The sequence below is a fragment of the Haliotis cracherodii genome, unplaced genomic scaffold (assembly GCF_022045235.1).
Source record: "Haliotis cracherodii isolate W230 unplaced genomic scaffold, xgHalCrac1.p SCAF_3, whole genome shotgun sequence".
Lineage (NCBI taxonomy): Eukaryota > Metazoa > Mollusca > Gastropoda > Lepetellida > Haliotidae > Haliotis > Haliotis cracherodii.
In genome coordinates, this window is record NW_027266286.1 from 61,999,644 (window position 1) to 62,016,341 (window position 16,698).

The window sequence follows — 16,698 nt, forward strand, 5'->3', positions numbered from 1 at the left end:
AACCAGCCGCATTGTCCTCGAATCCAACCTAGAAGCAGCACGGTTACAGATTCAAGCAGCACAGTTAAAGATTCAACAGTGCTTCTTGACGTTAGTTCATTCTTCACTTCAGCCTACCATCATCTTTGTAACCAAACACCCGGGCAAAACGAACGTGTGTAACCGTGTCTGATGGCACACAAAAGTGAAATAAACAAGAAATGAGTATTCGATCATGATGTATTTCATACGGGTATAATATCATGTTTGGGGCTTTAGAACTGAAGTTTTCGGCGAGTGTTGAGCCCGTGTTGAAAATGTTTGTCATGTTTAGTTAAATCCATATTTCAAGTGTATACTTTTTCCCCCGTCAGGTTAGCTTGGAATCGCATGGTTTCCATATTAACAACTAAAAAACAACATGCTGTAATCAAACGTCCTTATCACAGCCTTGTTGGTACAGCGTCGTCCCTTGACTTCATACCTTGGCATCATGTGTTCACCCTGCTCATTGCAATTGGAGTGTCTTTAGCTAAACATGCATAAAGCATAAAGGTAAGGACCTATTACGTAACGTCACACTGAAGTAATAAAGAAGTTGAAAACAGGAGCTAACCATGTCTTCATATATGTCTGATAATATATCAATTGATAGATATAGGATTGTCGCCTAAAACTGATATGTTTATGCAAACAATGTGGCATTGACAAAACGCATTTCAGTATGGTACTGTCAGCAAAAAGTAATTTATTACTATGATATCAATCAAACTTCCTTTAGTAGAGTTTATTTTAGAACAAGGCTAATAGTAGTCTTATTTGCAGTGGTCAAATCTCGGTGAGCTGTGACTAGACACATATCCCTTGTTTGTGAAAATAACTTTTTCAACTGCTCAATCTTCGAATTCATTCGCAAGTACAAAGCTATCAATTTATTTGTCACAAAGAACCCGAAACGACTACAGATTACAGCTGATGCGATTTGTTCCAACGTAACTGGGTGCATACAACTGAGTCCTTGTCAGTTATGTAACTATTATGACTCTATTACTATTCCAAAGTTTCTATCGTTGAATGAATTCCAGGCAATCTGTTTTAGAATTGGGCTATTAACAGTGGTTAAGGTATTTACGACACAAATATTGTTCATGCATGTTACAGACAACTCATATCAGATCTTATTCAATGTAAATGCACCGACGTAACAGATTGATATTGCATAAATGAAACAAGGATTATATCTAAATATGTGCATGGTGGTTATAACTACGATAAAAAGGATATGAACTATTCTGTAATCTGAAGATCCATATCTGCAGTGGTGTAAATACGTCCGCTGAATTTAATTTCCTCTATAATTTATCAAGGACTTCGATTATTTATCTTCGGATATTGAGATCACTTGTTTTGAAATTGGTCCAAGAATATAATTCGATAAAAGTGATCACAGACAAGCACGTTACCACAGATAAAATTTATGTCGTTATCCATGTATTCTTAACATATCAGACACATTTCGATTTATTTTTATTCCTTTGAATATGTGAATGGTGTTTATACTGCATACCAGACTTACCAGTGTTTAAGAAAAAAGAAAAAAATCAACAATGGTATGAGTGTGTATCTTGATATCTTGATGTGTGGGGGGCGGTCGGGTAGCCTAGTGGTTAAAGCGTTGGCTCGTCACGCCGAAGACCCGGGTTCGATTCCCGACATGGGTACAATATGTGAAGCCCATTTCTGGTGTCCCCCGCCGTGAAATTGCTGGAATATTTCTAAAAGCGGCGTAAAACCATACTCACTCACTCACTTGATTTGTGAAAAAGCAATACCATGATCTCTCTTTCAGGATTTTTGTTTCTAAAAGAGCCCACACCATAAAGAACAATGCAAACCAGAATAAATGGTTAAAGGACAATGTATGATTACACAGACTTGAAGTGGTATGGATTATTAAAAAGAGCAAACTGTCATGTAACTCTGATTGTACATGTACCTTTGAATATGTGAATGATATTTACACTGTGTACCAGACTTACTAGCGTTTTAGAAAGAGTGGGTGATCATGATTTAGAGCCTCCTGTTTTACCATGTAAGTAATGCTACAGTGTAGCCACTCATAATCGGCTTCACACACTGTACCCATGTGGGGAAACGAACATGGATCCTTTTGACGACCTATTTTCATACGACAGAAACAAGAGATATTAGGAGATGAGATATGCTGCAATTCGGAAATGGCTACTTATACCCCACTTTGGTTCATTGCCATTGGATGCGTTCATTTCAGTGAAGAACAAAATAAGACTTTTCAGAATTTTTCAATATCCCAAATCATCAAGAGGCCACAGTTCGCCGTTAGACTGACTAATCTGTATGGCAAGTTATATCTAGAAATTTTCAATGGTTTTTGAGCTCTGCTCCGGAAACGAGCACTACCCTAATTTTCAGTAAAGTCAAACTTGTCGTCATTAAAACATAAGAAAAATAAACAAATAGAAACCCTAAATCACTAAAAAGCACTTGGCTTATCTGTTTAGCAATTTCCGACAAGACATATTCAACGGTGTAAGAGTTCTGCTCCGGATACGGACGGAGGACGGACGGACGGACAAGCTGATTTCTATGACAAACGGGTATTATAAAAGGGAAATGCTTAAACGTCATCGTACCGTGTGCGAAATACGCTGCAGTCGGAAAGCGAACGTTAAATCTTCTATATCAGTCAGTCAGACGTCATCGTCGCAGAAACTAAAAGGCCCCGTGAGCTAATGTTTTGGTGAGGCATCCAGCTTTACAATGGGTTCTGATTTAATCATGGATTTGACAAAAATACATGAGATAAAATAATATTTTCGGAAAATGTCACTGGATTCGTCGATGGCAATATTCTGCCATAATCCGTTCAAAATATTTCGAATGGTTACGATTGAAGAGAAATGATATCTTAAATGCGCTGTATACACAATGGCAAATCGTAAAGAAACCCTTCTTAAATCATGTTAACGTTAAAGCTATTTTTATAATTAACTTTATTCATTTTGTGGTCATGGATGGGCCAGCCACCCACATTGTCGTAACTCGTTGTCCAGCGTGGCATATCACAGGCGAGCGAAAGTCCTGTGACTGTGGGTTGGAATCTCTGACACCCAGAACCGTCCCGTGCTCGTGGGTTTCACCAAAGTCTAAGGCCTGCATCACTTCGGGCCTTCTTCCACATTACGATGTCACGCCATGATAAAACATGTTGATGAAAGTTACTCGCTCATGATCACTTAAATAGCTTTACTCTTAAATATACGTGTTAAGGATGTAATATCAATGGAACATACTTGCCACATGTATCATATTCTTATTGCATTAAAACTGAGATATATTGTCTTTTATAAACCATTGAAGTGGAGCAGTGAAGTGAATCAATGTTTCCAGGAACATAGACTTTGCGGGCTAATGTTTGGGATTCTGCTCGTGAGTGTCCAACAACGGATCGGTCTTCGTTCTGGGGATCCTGGTTGAAAGTGTTTCCGAGGATCACTCGAGTCTACAACCTGGTGAATGATATTAGCCGAATTAGTTTTTAACTGTTGGAGGTTTTCCCTCAGACACAACACTTGGCACATGTGAATGTATTTCTAACACGAAATGGCTCCAGTGCTTTGGCTTCACACCGCTTCAAAGTCAAGTCCAACACACCGCTTCTGGATTGCATTGGGTTGGAGATTAGAAATTAGAATAATAATAGAAATTATATAGAACGTTTGTTTATATCATGTTATAATTATCACCTATCCCTCATATATGTGGGGGCGGTCGGGTAGCCTAGTGGTTAAAAAGCGTTCGCTCGTCACGCCGAAGACCCGGGTTCGATTCCCGACATGGGTACAATATGTGAAGCCCATTTCTGGTGTCCCCCGCCGTGATATTGCTTGAATATTGCTAAATGCGGCGTAACACCATACTCACTCATATATGTGGAGATTCAGGACAAAACCCATTAAGGACATATTCATCTGTATATATTGAGACGACAGAAATTCTTTCCGGTGTAAATCTATACAATTATGACCCTTCGACATTACAAACAACTTAATAAATATGGTAAGATCCATACCACATTTATTCCATAGCAATGAAACATCAACCATTTTTTCTGAAAACTAATTACATCTTATCGGTTTTATTGAAGTGGAAATTGAGTTAATTTACGTTGTTTGATGTAGCACCAGGATGTCAGGGGACACATCCAGCAAATGTAATCTAAACACGAAACCGAACATGGCAACCTGCAGTAGGCAGAGTTAAATTTCACATCATGACCTCTCGGCTCACACGAAGGCATGTCAATTCAGCTAGGCGCCATACTTCCTTACTCCAAGGCAATAAAACACCAACACAGCTTTGCTGAAGAACTTAATTGCATCCCATCTGCTCTCAAACAACAGCCTGATCACATTAACTTTGACCCTAAAAACAAATAAGTTAACTGCGTTTCTGTTCTCTTGAACAGTTAACATTTTCCATGCGAGAGTGTACTTCAGAAATAATTCGTGCATGCGATGTCCAAGCATAAATTCAGCTATTTGATCCATAAACTATTGTGTAAGATATAGTCGGAATCAGGAATCAGGATATAGTCGGAATCAGGTATCTAATTCCATTCGACAGCTCAAAATTGACACAACTTGCGTATGATTTCTTTGTTTGTTTGTTATTTAACGCCGCCCTCAGCAATATTCCAGCTCTATGACGGCGGTCTGTAAATCATCGAGTCTGGACAAGACAATCCAGTGACTGACATCATGAACATCGATCCACACAATTGGGATCAATGACATGCATCAACCAAGTCAGCGAGCCTGACCACCCGAACCCGCAATGGCTGCCGATAACTCATAAGTCACAACAGCTTATCAAACATGTTGAACTCTATTTCAGTATACATACAATTACGTAAAACATACACAAACCACCGATTAAAAAAATAAGCAGTCACTTCTGTTGCGCATGGCCGGTTCGTCTTCGACAAAAACAGCGGTGGTATTCTGCCATGCTGGTTCAGCATGGTCCTCTGTCCACATTCTATATAAACTCGACAAAACCCTTTCTATAATCATCGCTCATTGTACAATTCCGACTGTGTAATAAACAAGTGTTTATGAATCACTATAAAAAAAGTGAGGAAGCCTGACGATCGCGAAAAACGTTTACTAAGGTCTGGATAGCATGCAGTTCTTATATGTTTACCAATGTAGTGAAACCTACGGGTTTACCAATGTAGTGAAACCTACGGGTATGGTGCTGACGAAGCAGGGGTCATAATCTGGATCAAATCGGAGGTTCAAACCCACAATCACATGGTTCTTAGAGGCATGAGCTATGCTTGGTTGCGGAACAAATTTAGACGGCTGTGCCATCCAAGACCCAAAAATAAATTTTGCGAATTAAAGAAATTACTTTGACCTTACCATGATCAAAGAAACTTTCTCTTAGATTTGTCATTTTTATACGTTTGACCAAAGGAACACTTAAAAGATAATCTCTCTCTAATTGTAATCAATGGAAATATTTTGAACGAATTATGGCAGTGTTTCGCCATCGAGTGGCATTTCTCTTGACAATTAGAGCAACTTTAAATAATTAACTCATCTAAGAACACTTGTACTGTCAAGTTGTAAGATTCTTTAAAGGTAAAGGTCATTTATGAAATTGCCATACGTGTATTTATAACTTTTTCCGTTCGCCTAATCAGACAACGAAATTTTCTATCCTCTGAGAAAATTGATCCGAGATCACATTGATGAGAGATGTAACAGATTTGGTCATACATCTTACCTTCACGTGGATCTTGACGTCTTGATTAAAGTTCGATTTGGAAAGTCCATTAATGATCTGGGTTTGTTTTATTTTGCACAGAAATAGTGACTAAGTTAATCGGCGTTTCCAAATTTCAAAGTTGTGTTTCTGTCATTACATAAGCGTCTGTACATTCGCTGCTAAGATTAATGCTGTCAAGCACATTTGGTCTTTCAAGAGTCTTTAGTCAATGATTGATGACAATAATAAAAATGTAAAATGAACAGCCAAAGTCATAATACATTAAGGTATATTCTTAACGTAAACACTGATGCAAAAAACATGAAGATCCGACCAACTGAAATTGTAAATCTTGCATGTGCTTTTTAAGCCATTAGCTTTCCCTTTTGTACATCAAAATATTCTTCAAAAAAATATCACATTTACTTTAGAACCAATTGTTAATATCATTTGGTATTGTGAGTTTCACTTCTCGGCTGTTTATTTGGTATGATACGTATTTGTATGCCTTGATTTTCATTTTCTTTAATAGTTAAAAAGAAATCTGGATCTGGATGCTTCTTCTTATCACCATTTACCATCTAAATGTATATTAAGAAATTGATTCATTTTCAATTTTAGACAATTCCAAACTGTATTTCGAGTAGCAATATCTAAAGAGTAAAGTGGGTCTATTGTCGCAAACTATTTTTGGTTGATTTCCTGTATTAAATATATTTGATTGCATTCAAAATGAAAAATAAATATAGTTGTACACCGAGATATGGAGAAATTCTGCTGTTTTCCGACAGTATATTTTCATTTCCGACTTTGTGGTTGGATCAAACGACATCTTCTCGATCTCCTAGCTGTCGCCTTATTTCTACGAATGAAATCTTAAGTTACCATGTAGATTAACTACAATTTTGCTGAATTCCATTTGTATCTTATATCTTAGGCAGTTCGGTCGAAGATACTTTTTGACATTGTTTTAGATGCACACTATTGTAAAAGGTTGTTAACTATAACAATGATGTTCAAACTTTACATTATCTTGGCCTTACCGCATACATTTATGGCTAGTCCCGTATGTTAAGTGTTGTTACTTGATCCATCACACAAAACATGTACATACAGAATCTCTCTAAATGTTCTTGTTGTAAAAGGAACATGGAGGGGCATGAGAAACGTATTAAACAATGACTCGTCAAAGCAACATTTACAGAAATAGTTGATGACCTGACATCTTCGAAACACACCAAATACCACTGCATTGAGATATTACCATGCACAATAATGCAAGTTGATAAAATAAATATCAAAGGTGGTGATGAAAGAGATGTTATGTGTATGTGACCGAAGTGCAACTCACCTGTCACATTTCTAAAACTATAGTCCAAGAATGTCAAGGCAGTTGAAAACGAGGAACGTGAAACAGGTTAAATCCAACAAACTCACTAATGTTAGGAATATTTTACACAAGGACTATATTGGGTTTTAATGGTGAGTGAGTTATAATGTAACGTCGCATCGGCGTTATTTCAGCCATATTGTGGTAATATCAATGGTAAGAACTCAAAACATGACGGTTGACCCACATAAATGGCTGCTGCGTCCCTGGTGTATTGTTGTGGGGCTGTTCTCGCTGTGTTCTCTCATAAATACTCGCATATGGAACCACTTTCATATTGTTTATAACATACTTAATTTCTATTTTTTTGTATCAAAATCAGCCTGGAAGAGAATAGTAGACCAAGGTATTTGAAATATGATACAACTTCAATTTGCGAAGCTTTATAAAACCACTTCCTTTTTAAAAAACATGACTTTTGTCTTATCTAAATTAACTTCAAGGCCCACCTTGTCACAATAAGAGTCAAAAGCATCTAGTTTTCTCTGCAGACCAATTGCACACTCATCAACAACAGTGGCATCATCAGCAAATAATAATAACATGATTTCATCAAAATTATCTTCCACAAATAAGCCTCTTAGGCCAAGAATCTCCATTTCACATACAAACTCGTTTATAAAAAAGGATAAAAACAACAGGACTCAACATGCATCTTTCAAGTTGTCTAACACCTATTGTTGTGTTAAAAAGACTTGTTTTCACATCTTCAACCGTTACACATGCTTTTATATTTGTATACATATTTTTAAGGATAATACACATTTCACCATGAACACCTCTTATTTAATAACACATATAACAACTTATTTTGATCTACCTAGTCGAAGGCTCTTCTAAAGTCTATGAAACATGCATAAAATCTGTGGTTTGATTTTCGAAGATATTTCTGGCAAAGGGATTGAAGAACAAAACAATTATCAGTGGTGGAATAATCATTTCTAAATCCCTCTTGCGCTTTGGGTAGCATATCATTAACTTCGACCAGGTTGCGCATTCTCGGTACCAGTCCTGAAGTGAAAATTTTACCAATAATATTTAAAAGAGAAATTCCCCTGTAATTGTCCGGATTTCGAGCGTCACCTTTTTATACAGTGGGGCAATCATTCCTATATTCCACTAATCTGGAAATTCGCTACGATCAAATACAGAATTATAAAGTATATTTAGATATGACACAATGGAAAGAGCATTTTAATAAAAATCAGAAGGAACACCTTCGCTTGGATGAAATCGGCTGGCCTGAACAATGAAACAGAAGGCTTTCTGTTTCCTGCTCAGGACCAATCACTTCCCACTCGAAACCGTCAATGTGTGATTTTGCATCAACATGTAAATATGAAATGAAGAATATGCAATAAATTTAATGAGACTGTCCAACATATTGTTAGCGGATGCCTAGCTTTGGCACAAACACAGTATCTTAAGCGACAAGATGGAGTGGCACGATCATTTTATCACTGTGAGCCCATGCTTGTGGTTTTGACTCAGAGGTCAATCCATGGCACGACCCAGAAAATGTAGATTACGTCATGGAAAATGATAAATAGGAACTTCTTTGGAATATGCCCTTATACAGCCTCAGACTTACCCATGCCAACAAACAGCGATCTTGTCCGTTTTGATAGATCGAATAAAATCATTGAGTTTTCTGTCCATTTTTAAACCAATTTGATTGACAAGATTGAGGACAAACATGGCAAATATGCGGACCTCGATTTCGAAATGTCGCACTTGCATCCCAAATACCACGTTTTCCTACTCCCTATTGTCCTCGGTGCCTTAGGTTTGGTTCCTACCAATCTGTCGACTGACATTGGGAGAGTACCCAGGTTTGCTGTCAGGAATACAGCCCTTCTGACAATCTGGGTAATGCAGAAGGCTGCAGTGTTGGGAGTCTTCACATTCTCCGAAATGTTCTGGGTGGAAGTGACTAGACAGCGCTTCCTGGGGGAAGTCCCATTTGCTGTCTGAGTGTGTAGAGGGGACAAGGACCCTGAGCTGACGATGAACCTAGCCAGTCTGACTGTGCCAGGATCACTCAAACCCTCTTTGTTGCATTGATTTATTTTTAATCTGAACATAATAATATGACATTATTCGGGAAAAGCATGGCAATTAAGCTGACCTCGCTTGCATCCAAGGCACGAAGTTGTTCGACTCCCCGTTGTTGTCGGTGCCTTAGGTTTGGTACCTCCTAATACGTTGACTGACACTAGGAGAATACCCGGGTTTGCTGCCAGGATACAGCCCTTCGGACAATCTTGGTAATGCAGAGGGCTGCAGTGTTGTGTCTTCATATTTTCCGGAACGTCCTTGGTTGGTTTGACACTTCGACACTTGGTTGGCAGCACTTCATGGGAGAAGCCCCATTCGTTGTCTGGGCTGCGTGTGGTTGGCAGCACTTCATGGGAGAAGCCCCATTCGTTGTCTGGGCTGCGTGTGGAAGGGGCAAAAGTCCTGAGCTTATGATGAGCCTTACATGCCAGGATCACCTGAACTCCCTTTGTTTCATTTAAATGTTAATCTATAAAACATTATAGTAATAATAATAAGAAGAAGAAGAAGAAGAAGGAGAAGAATATATTTGCCCAATGTGCACTCGTAGAGTTTCTGTGTCTATTGTACATCGATCCAGTAAATTCAGTTTCTTAAATGCAGCTGTCACGCTCATCACCAGATGATTGATGTTCAGCCCAACAGATGTATCAGTGTTCAGGCTTCATCTTTGGCTATGTGTGTTGTATGTTGTTTAAAACCTGTACGTTCCAGCTATACGAGGGTTGTGTGTAAATAATCGAGTTTGGACCAGACAGTCCAGTGAATTGAGAACATAGATCCGAGCATTTGAATCCCGACCCTGTCAACCTGATCCATTTAATCACCTCTTACGCCAAGCATACATGTAGGTTGCTGTGGACATGTTTTCGTATCCAGAATACCCACGGGTTCTTCTTGATGTTTGATGTAGATAGACTACTTTGTTGGGCCTGTTTGCTTTAAAGTTTTGTCAGAGTTCGAAAGCAGTCGCTATCACTGTACGTTGTATCATTTCAAACGTATCTTTATAGCCCAGGGTAATTTTTTGAGACACTAATCAGTCATTTCAAAGGTCAAAGTTATCCTCAAAGTCCTGCAGAAAGGTTTCTTTAACGATATCGTGATAAACATTCAGTCCAGATCAACAGAACGCGGTAAATACCTTCCTTTGAGCGAAGCAACGATCTGAAAAAGGTCACGGTGACAATGAATACTTTCAAGGAGAGGTGATGCCGCGTTCAAGACTGTCCGTTTGATTATTTTAGATACACATATGTATATATTGATGTTTAACGTATACATACTATAACTGGATCCCTAGCTATTGCGTTGTTATTTATCAAAACTCAAACTAGGGGTGTGGCAATGGTAAAAGGTTCTAACTAAGGCCTTATTTTCAAACAGGTGTGAAAGTTCAGGTGACAAAACACTAAATATGCACCTGTATTCGTCATGAACAGTACATGTGCCGATGTTCAATGAAGCCAATCAACCGTAATCTGTGAGTCATTACAAATAGGATAATTATTACCGTGGAGCACTCGTTTCACACAAGTCTTAAATTAATAATGTTTACTCAACCTTCTAAATGGCTGTAAATCCTTATGTTAAGAAAGAATAATACCCATTTATATCTGGCGATGCAGATGCACTTAAACGATTATTTCGCTACCACTGATAAGATCAAAAGAGAAAACAAACTCTTGATTTGATTATTTGATTAGCCTCAACGAACCCTAATCAACGTCAGTAACTTGAGGGTTCATGACAAAATCTGTCAGAATATCTCCGTGAACTCTGGTCAAATAATTGAGGATAGAAAAAACAGGGTGTTAATAACAAAGTAATGTTTTTAGCACTAGCAACGATATGGGGGAATTTCTAGTTTCCCAAAGTGGCCAATAATGTATCGTTAACAGCTGAGTTTGAAGTGTTCTTAGGGAAGTATTCAAGTTTGCACTAATTGTCCAGAAAACATTTAATTCCACAGAGAAATGTCACTATAAACTGTTTCAAAATATTCGGCTGCGTATTTTGTCATGTCAATAAAATAACATAAACGAAATATAAGCATATGATAGTATTATTTCTACGATGGCCCAAGAAAGAGTAACGGCTAAATATATCCCAACGATTTTTTCTTGTAATTAGGCATTTATGTATACTGTTTGGTACATCCATTACATGAAAAAAATCCGCTTCTGTATGGAATATTTTAGTGACCTGTAACCATAGTATAACGACCTGTTCAGTAGAGCATATTGAAGATCCTTTTGTAATGATGGACCATTCAGACTGGTTTACGTATATGGAGTAAGTTTACATTCATTATCTATACATCCAATCATTTAGTTACTTTAACATGTAGTTTGATATTTATCAGTTTGAATCTTTAACCATACACTTGGTTCTAACATCTTCATCCGTACCAGATCGCATGACCCCAATTAAAGCGATTTCCCATACTCGGTTACTGAGGTACTGCTTTTATCTGTCAAACATGCCAAACTTTTGAGGGGGACCAATGATGCCGAGGAACATAGTCTTCTTGGGGCTAACGACTGATCATGAAGTTCTAATGATAATGCTGGTGAGTGTTTGTCCACTCGACAGACTTGGTTCTGACGAAACAGGATGCATGTGTATCTGAAACAGAAAACAATCCTGTCAATACGATTCACTGAATAAGGTGTCAACGATCAAATGTTTTCCTGCAAACACAACGCGACGTCATCATCTGACCTTTTACCACACGTAATGGTTTCCACCACATGCAGTGCCATTGTACACCCCATCTGTCACTGAATGGAAGTTAATCGGAGTTGTTCCAACATGTTATGATGATTGTTGTTATTTGCCTTATATTTGCCGTGGGTCCAATAGTAAATCGACTATGATTCTTGGTCTGCTCTTGGCCTTTAATCGCAGTTTTATTGGGAGACACATGTAAGACATTACCAGTTTTCTCGAATCAGTGACAATAATGAGGTCCGATGCAATTCTCTATTTTGACTTGTACCACATGTTCCCTTGGTTTTTTTCAGGTGACAAAATGATTTCCTGTTGCATGTGTAAGTGATGGGTGCCGACGGTGTTTCAGGATACGCCTCGTATCATCACCATTTGAATGTGATTCATAAACATACGCTTATAGTACAGTCGGAATTGAAAATGGGCTCTGCTATTTTACATGATTATAGAAATAGTTTTGTCACTTTTATGTTTGAGTTTGGCCAAAGTGGAAAAAGGTCAATTAGGACTTTTCTCCCGCATTTAAGTGACTAGGTGTTAAATCACGGACGACTGTTGAAAAGGTGAGGTGAGGTGAAATGGGGTTTAACGTCGCGTCCAAGATTATTGCACAGCGACGTGCATGCACGTGTGTGTGTGTGTGTGTGTGTGTGTGTGTGTGTGTGTGTGTTAATGTGTGTCTGTGTGTGTGTGTCTGTGTGTGTCTGTGGCTGCTTGTACTAGTCCGGACTGATGCCGATTTATAGTGCTAGCTCACTGCGATACCATGCCGGAGATTAACATGAATACCCCATTCAGACACAGTATACTCAATCCGAGCCGACCAGTCCTTGTTTTAGCCCCTTAATGCCGAGCGCCAGACAGGGTAACAACAAGTACCATCTTTTAACGTCTTTTGGTATGACGCGGCCGGGGATCGAACCCCGGACCTTCCGCTCTCCGGGCGGACGCTCTACCACTAGACCACGGACGCGGTCGACTGTTGAAAAGAACCCCATTACAGATAATGTAACAGCTGAACGCTTCCTCGTCTGTTTCTGTTTCCCTTCAGTATGGTGTAAGAATATTACACTGTCGTACTGTATTTGCTGACAACACCTATTTGCGTCTATGTTGGAATGCACCTTAACGTTCGTGAAGCATACCCTGAGTGTTATTTGAACGCAGAAGCATAAAGGTAGTGTTTAAAGTCCTGAAATATAGCTGCGTGTACATTGCAGCTAAATCTCCTGTGATAAATGATTCTACATTATAAACAATGAAAGCGGCCGACATAGCTGATGTTCCTGTTATTCAACAATGAATTAAGAATGTTCAATAGACGGCTGTCCACGACATGCTCCCACATATAACAGCGCAATGTAGGAAGGGATTACACTCGACGTGTACAACTCGAAGGTAAATAAAGTAATCCCATATCCAACAGGGATCGATCTTAACAACCAATATAATTTGGAAAAGCGACGATTCTCGAGCGTACTTTTATCAAATAATTTAAAATGACGTTTTTTGCTTTCTTCAAGACTACCTACGGAAAAGAGGAGGAAGTAATTTTAAACAAGCTCGTAAATCTCTACCTTTGAGACGTTCGTCCTTGGTAGAACAGGCTCTTTTGGGCAACATATTTTTTTGTTTTAATTCAGAGAAAAAATGACCAAACCAATTATTTCACCCAAGCGACGTGATTTAAAATGGATCATCGTGCGCCTGCTGTGTACGTCCATCGCAATCCAGGATAATACTACAGCGAGGGCTCTTGTTGAAATTCCCCGGAAAGAAATAGATTAGTTTATGAAAAATAAGGAAAACAACCTTTGCACGTTTTGATGGTGAATCACTGAACATTGGAGATGGTGTATGTGAGGGTGAGCTTGCCTCCTTTACAAAATAGAAATAGTGTCAACAGTCATACATGCGAGAACTGTGCAGGAACATTCAACAATTTGGCAAACTATGTCTTTGACAGGTCCGATGTATATGTTAAAAAAAGCAATAAAACTCTGTCCATATTCATAAGAAATCTCTGCTAAAAGCAGAGTCAATTGTACAATTCCGACGGTACTAATCACTATCAAATAGTGGTGATACCAGGTGTTCACTAAAAGGTGAGCGCATTCTGCCTCACCAGTGGCACTCATCATAAACACACGCAAAGGCAAGTCAACTGTTCACCTGAACACACAAAATGGTATGGTACATGTTAAAATAAGGATATTGCATCTGACATCATGTTGTTACGGATGCGACAAATTTTGAAATGTCGTCCACGTGTCTACCAATTCGAACGTTACCCTAAGTCTGATTGAAAATGTATGTGACCAAGGGGCATATGGTCCAAAACTAACTTTAAACTACACGTTGAATCAAACTTAGAGTAACGTCCGAGTTAACGTTTGAATTATATAGTGAACCAGTGAAACCATTTCACAGCAATCTATAAAACTGAAAGGGAACGGATATTCTCCAAGAACCAATTGATAGATAGTCACCTTGCGATTTGGTGACGGGATTTAGTAGAACCAAAGCAATTAAGCACATCAAAAGCCATGAACCTCGTATTCAATATTCAGGTTAATTAAGCCTTAGTCGTGAGCCATGGAGAATATGCAGAATATTATGTTAACAAGCCTTACAATAGTCGTGTGCCGTGAAGCCATCGTCGTATACAAAATAGCACAAAGATATTACACTGTCATTATTTTCCTCAACACATATAGTGAGAAGTAGAACCAAGAAAAAATCAATGTTTTGGTTTTACATTCCAGTCAAAGATCAGTCGTGGAAACACAAAAATATGGTTTTCAAACATTTTAGGAATCGAACCCGGGTCTTCGTCAAAGTGAGCCAACGCTTTAATAACTTGATTACCCCGCCACGTGAAGAACATGGGCAGTATACTGTTGAATAAACAAATATTGAAGTGTTGAAGTTAAAACATAAACATACACGCAGGAAGAGTCCGTCACTAAGTTGTAACCTTGTTTTTACATACAAAGACTTTCAAATAACCTTATCAAAAATGATGATTCGAACACTCCTTTCCGCCAATGTTTAAAGGGAGATAACCTTTCACGGACTCCGTATACGGTGTTATGTTACCGCCGGAGGATTCGCTCGAACCTGATGTTCCTTTGCTGGTTTTTAGACTGTGTATTAATCTAGTGCAGCAATAGTGTGAAAAAATCAATTTTAACTGCAAACACAAAAAGCCAAAACTAATCGTTTTATTGATGCAGAGACTTTAGGAAAGCAAGAAAAATGTGTCTTTTCAAAAGGCATCCCTTACACACAGTTACAACTGACAAATATCTGATAGTATAAATATTTCAGGAACATTTTATGGATATACTCATTCAGTAAAAGCAGCAACGCAAGCAATAAAGATTTTTCAAATACTTTTTGACATTGATATACATCGAAAATATTAACTGCAATACAATATTATACGTTATTATACGTATTCCATATCGCCGTGCTGTACAGTGTACTGGTATTAGGAAAACACTGATCATGTTGAAATGGTACATGTTGTAAATGACCATGGGGACAATTCTTATGGACGATGCACCCAATTGCTTTGGTACAAGTAGAAGTATAGATTTCCTACACATTTGTACATACATTAATACATATTTAATCATACGTTTTATTAAGAATACCAGAAATGTCATCTGACTGATATTCCAGAAAAAGGGGGCGGTCGGCTAGCCTAGTGGTTAAAGCTCACTCACTCACTCACTCACTCACTCACTCACTCACTCACTCACTCACTCACTCACACACTCACTCACTCACTCACTCACTCACTCCAGAAATAGTGTTGCGAAATGATGTTGATTATGTGACAGTCATGGCATATATAATTACGTTTTGTCAGAAAGTTGATGATTGAATATTAGGCTTTGTTTACTTACAGCAAAATCATTAGCCATGGTGGGTGAACTCATTGATACAATATAATAATGTATCTAACAAAAATAGTATAGTCTACATAGTAAAAGTTCAAACGACATTAAACATGTGTTATAAACAATTTGATATTTTGTCATGCCCTTTCTATGGCCAATTACTAAAAGAACCATGGTTTACCATTAAACATTTACTTATAACAAAACATATACAAATTATTGATATTACAACGACTGTCAACAGCAATTGATTACAATGTTTATCCTTATACGTATTCCATGGATGAAATGTAGAATCCCTTTATGAAACCAGTGAATCGTATCATTTTTTAAGGCGTGTGGCCGTTTAAGTAATCTGAACAGAGTTGGTAGATTGTAAGTAGCCTAATGTAAACATTCGAATATGTGTGTCGCATGCAAACAGACCAAAGTATAAACTGAACTTAATTGATACACAGTCGTTAGGTTTGTCAATAAATTAATCAATGTCAAGTACCGTTTGTTATATTTATAGAGGTGAGGTGAGGTGAACTAGGTTTGACGTTGCGTTTAAGATATCAACTTACCAAACGACTTCTGGTTTACAAGACATATGGCTAGATTTGTGTTTATAATGACAGTATTGCAGTTATATCTCGGGGTGTCAGCGTAATGTAGGAGCCTGGCCAAAGTTGATGTTGATGTTTTCCAAGAGCACCGAATGTTCCTGACAACAACATATTCAGGGCGACTCAAACCCAGGGTGATATGTGTCCCATAGAAGGGATGCTTTAATTCCGCATGACCTTCACATCACCTCATACCTGAACATGAAGA

The 16,698-nt window shown here is 38.2% G+C and overlaps 1 protein-coding gene across 1 annotated transcript in view; it reads right to left on the reverse strand.

Annotated features, from left to right (window-relative positions):
- The window catches only part of LOC139475593 (chymotrypsin-like serine proteinase), a 128,497-nt gene extending 112,023 nt beyond the window's left edge, over positions 1 to 16,474 (reverse strand). Inside the window, exons 1-3 of the mRNA XM_071258785.1 lie at positions 16,449 to 16,474; positions 9,312 to 9,619; positions 8,983 to 9,153 (exon numbers count right to left, since the gene is read on the reverse strand). Of these exons, the coding sequence (XP_071114886.1) occupies positions 8,983 to 9,153; positions 9,312 to 9,619; positions 16,449 to 16,474 (505 nt within the window). The remainder of the gene's footprint in view (positions 1 to 8,982; positions 9,154 to 9,311; positions 9,620 to 16,448) is intronic.
- Between the last annotated feature and the right edge of the window lie 224 nt (positions 16,475 to 16,698).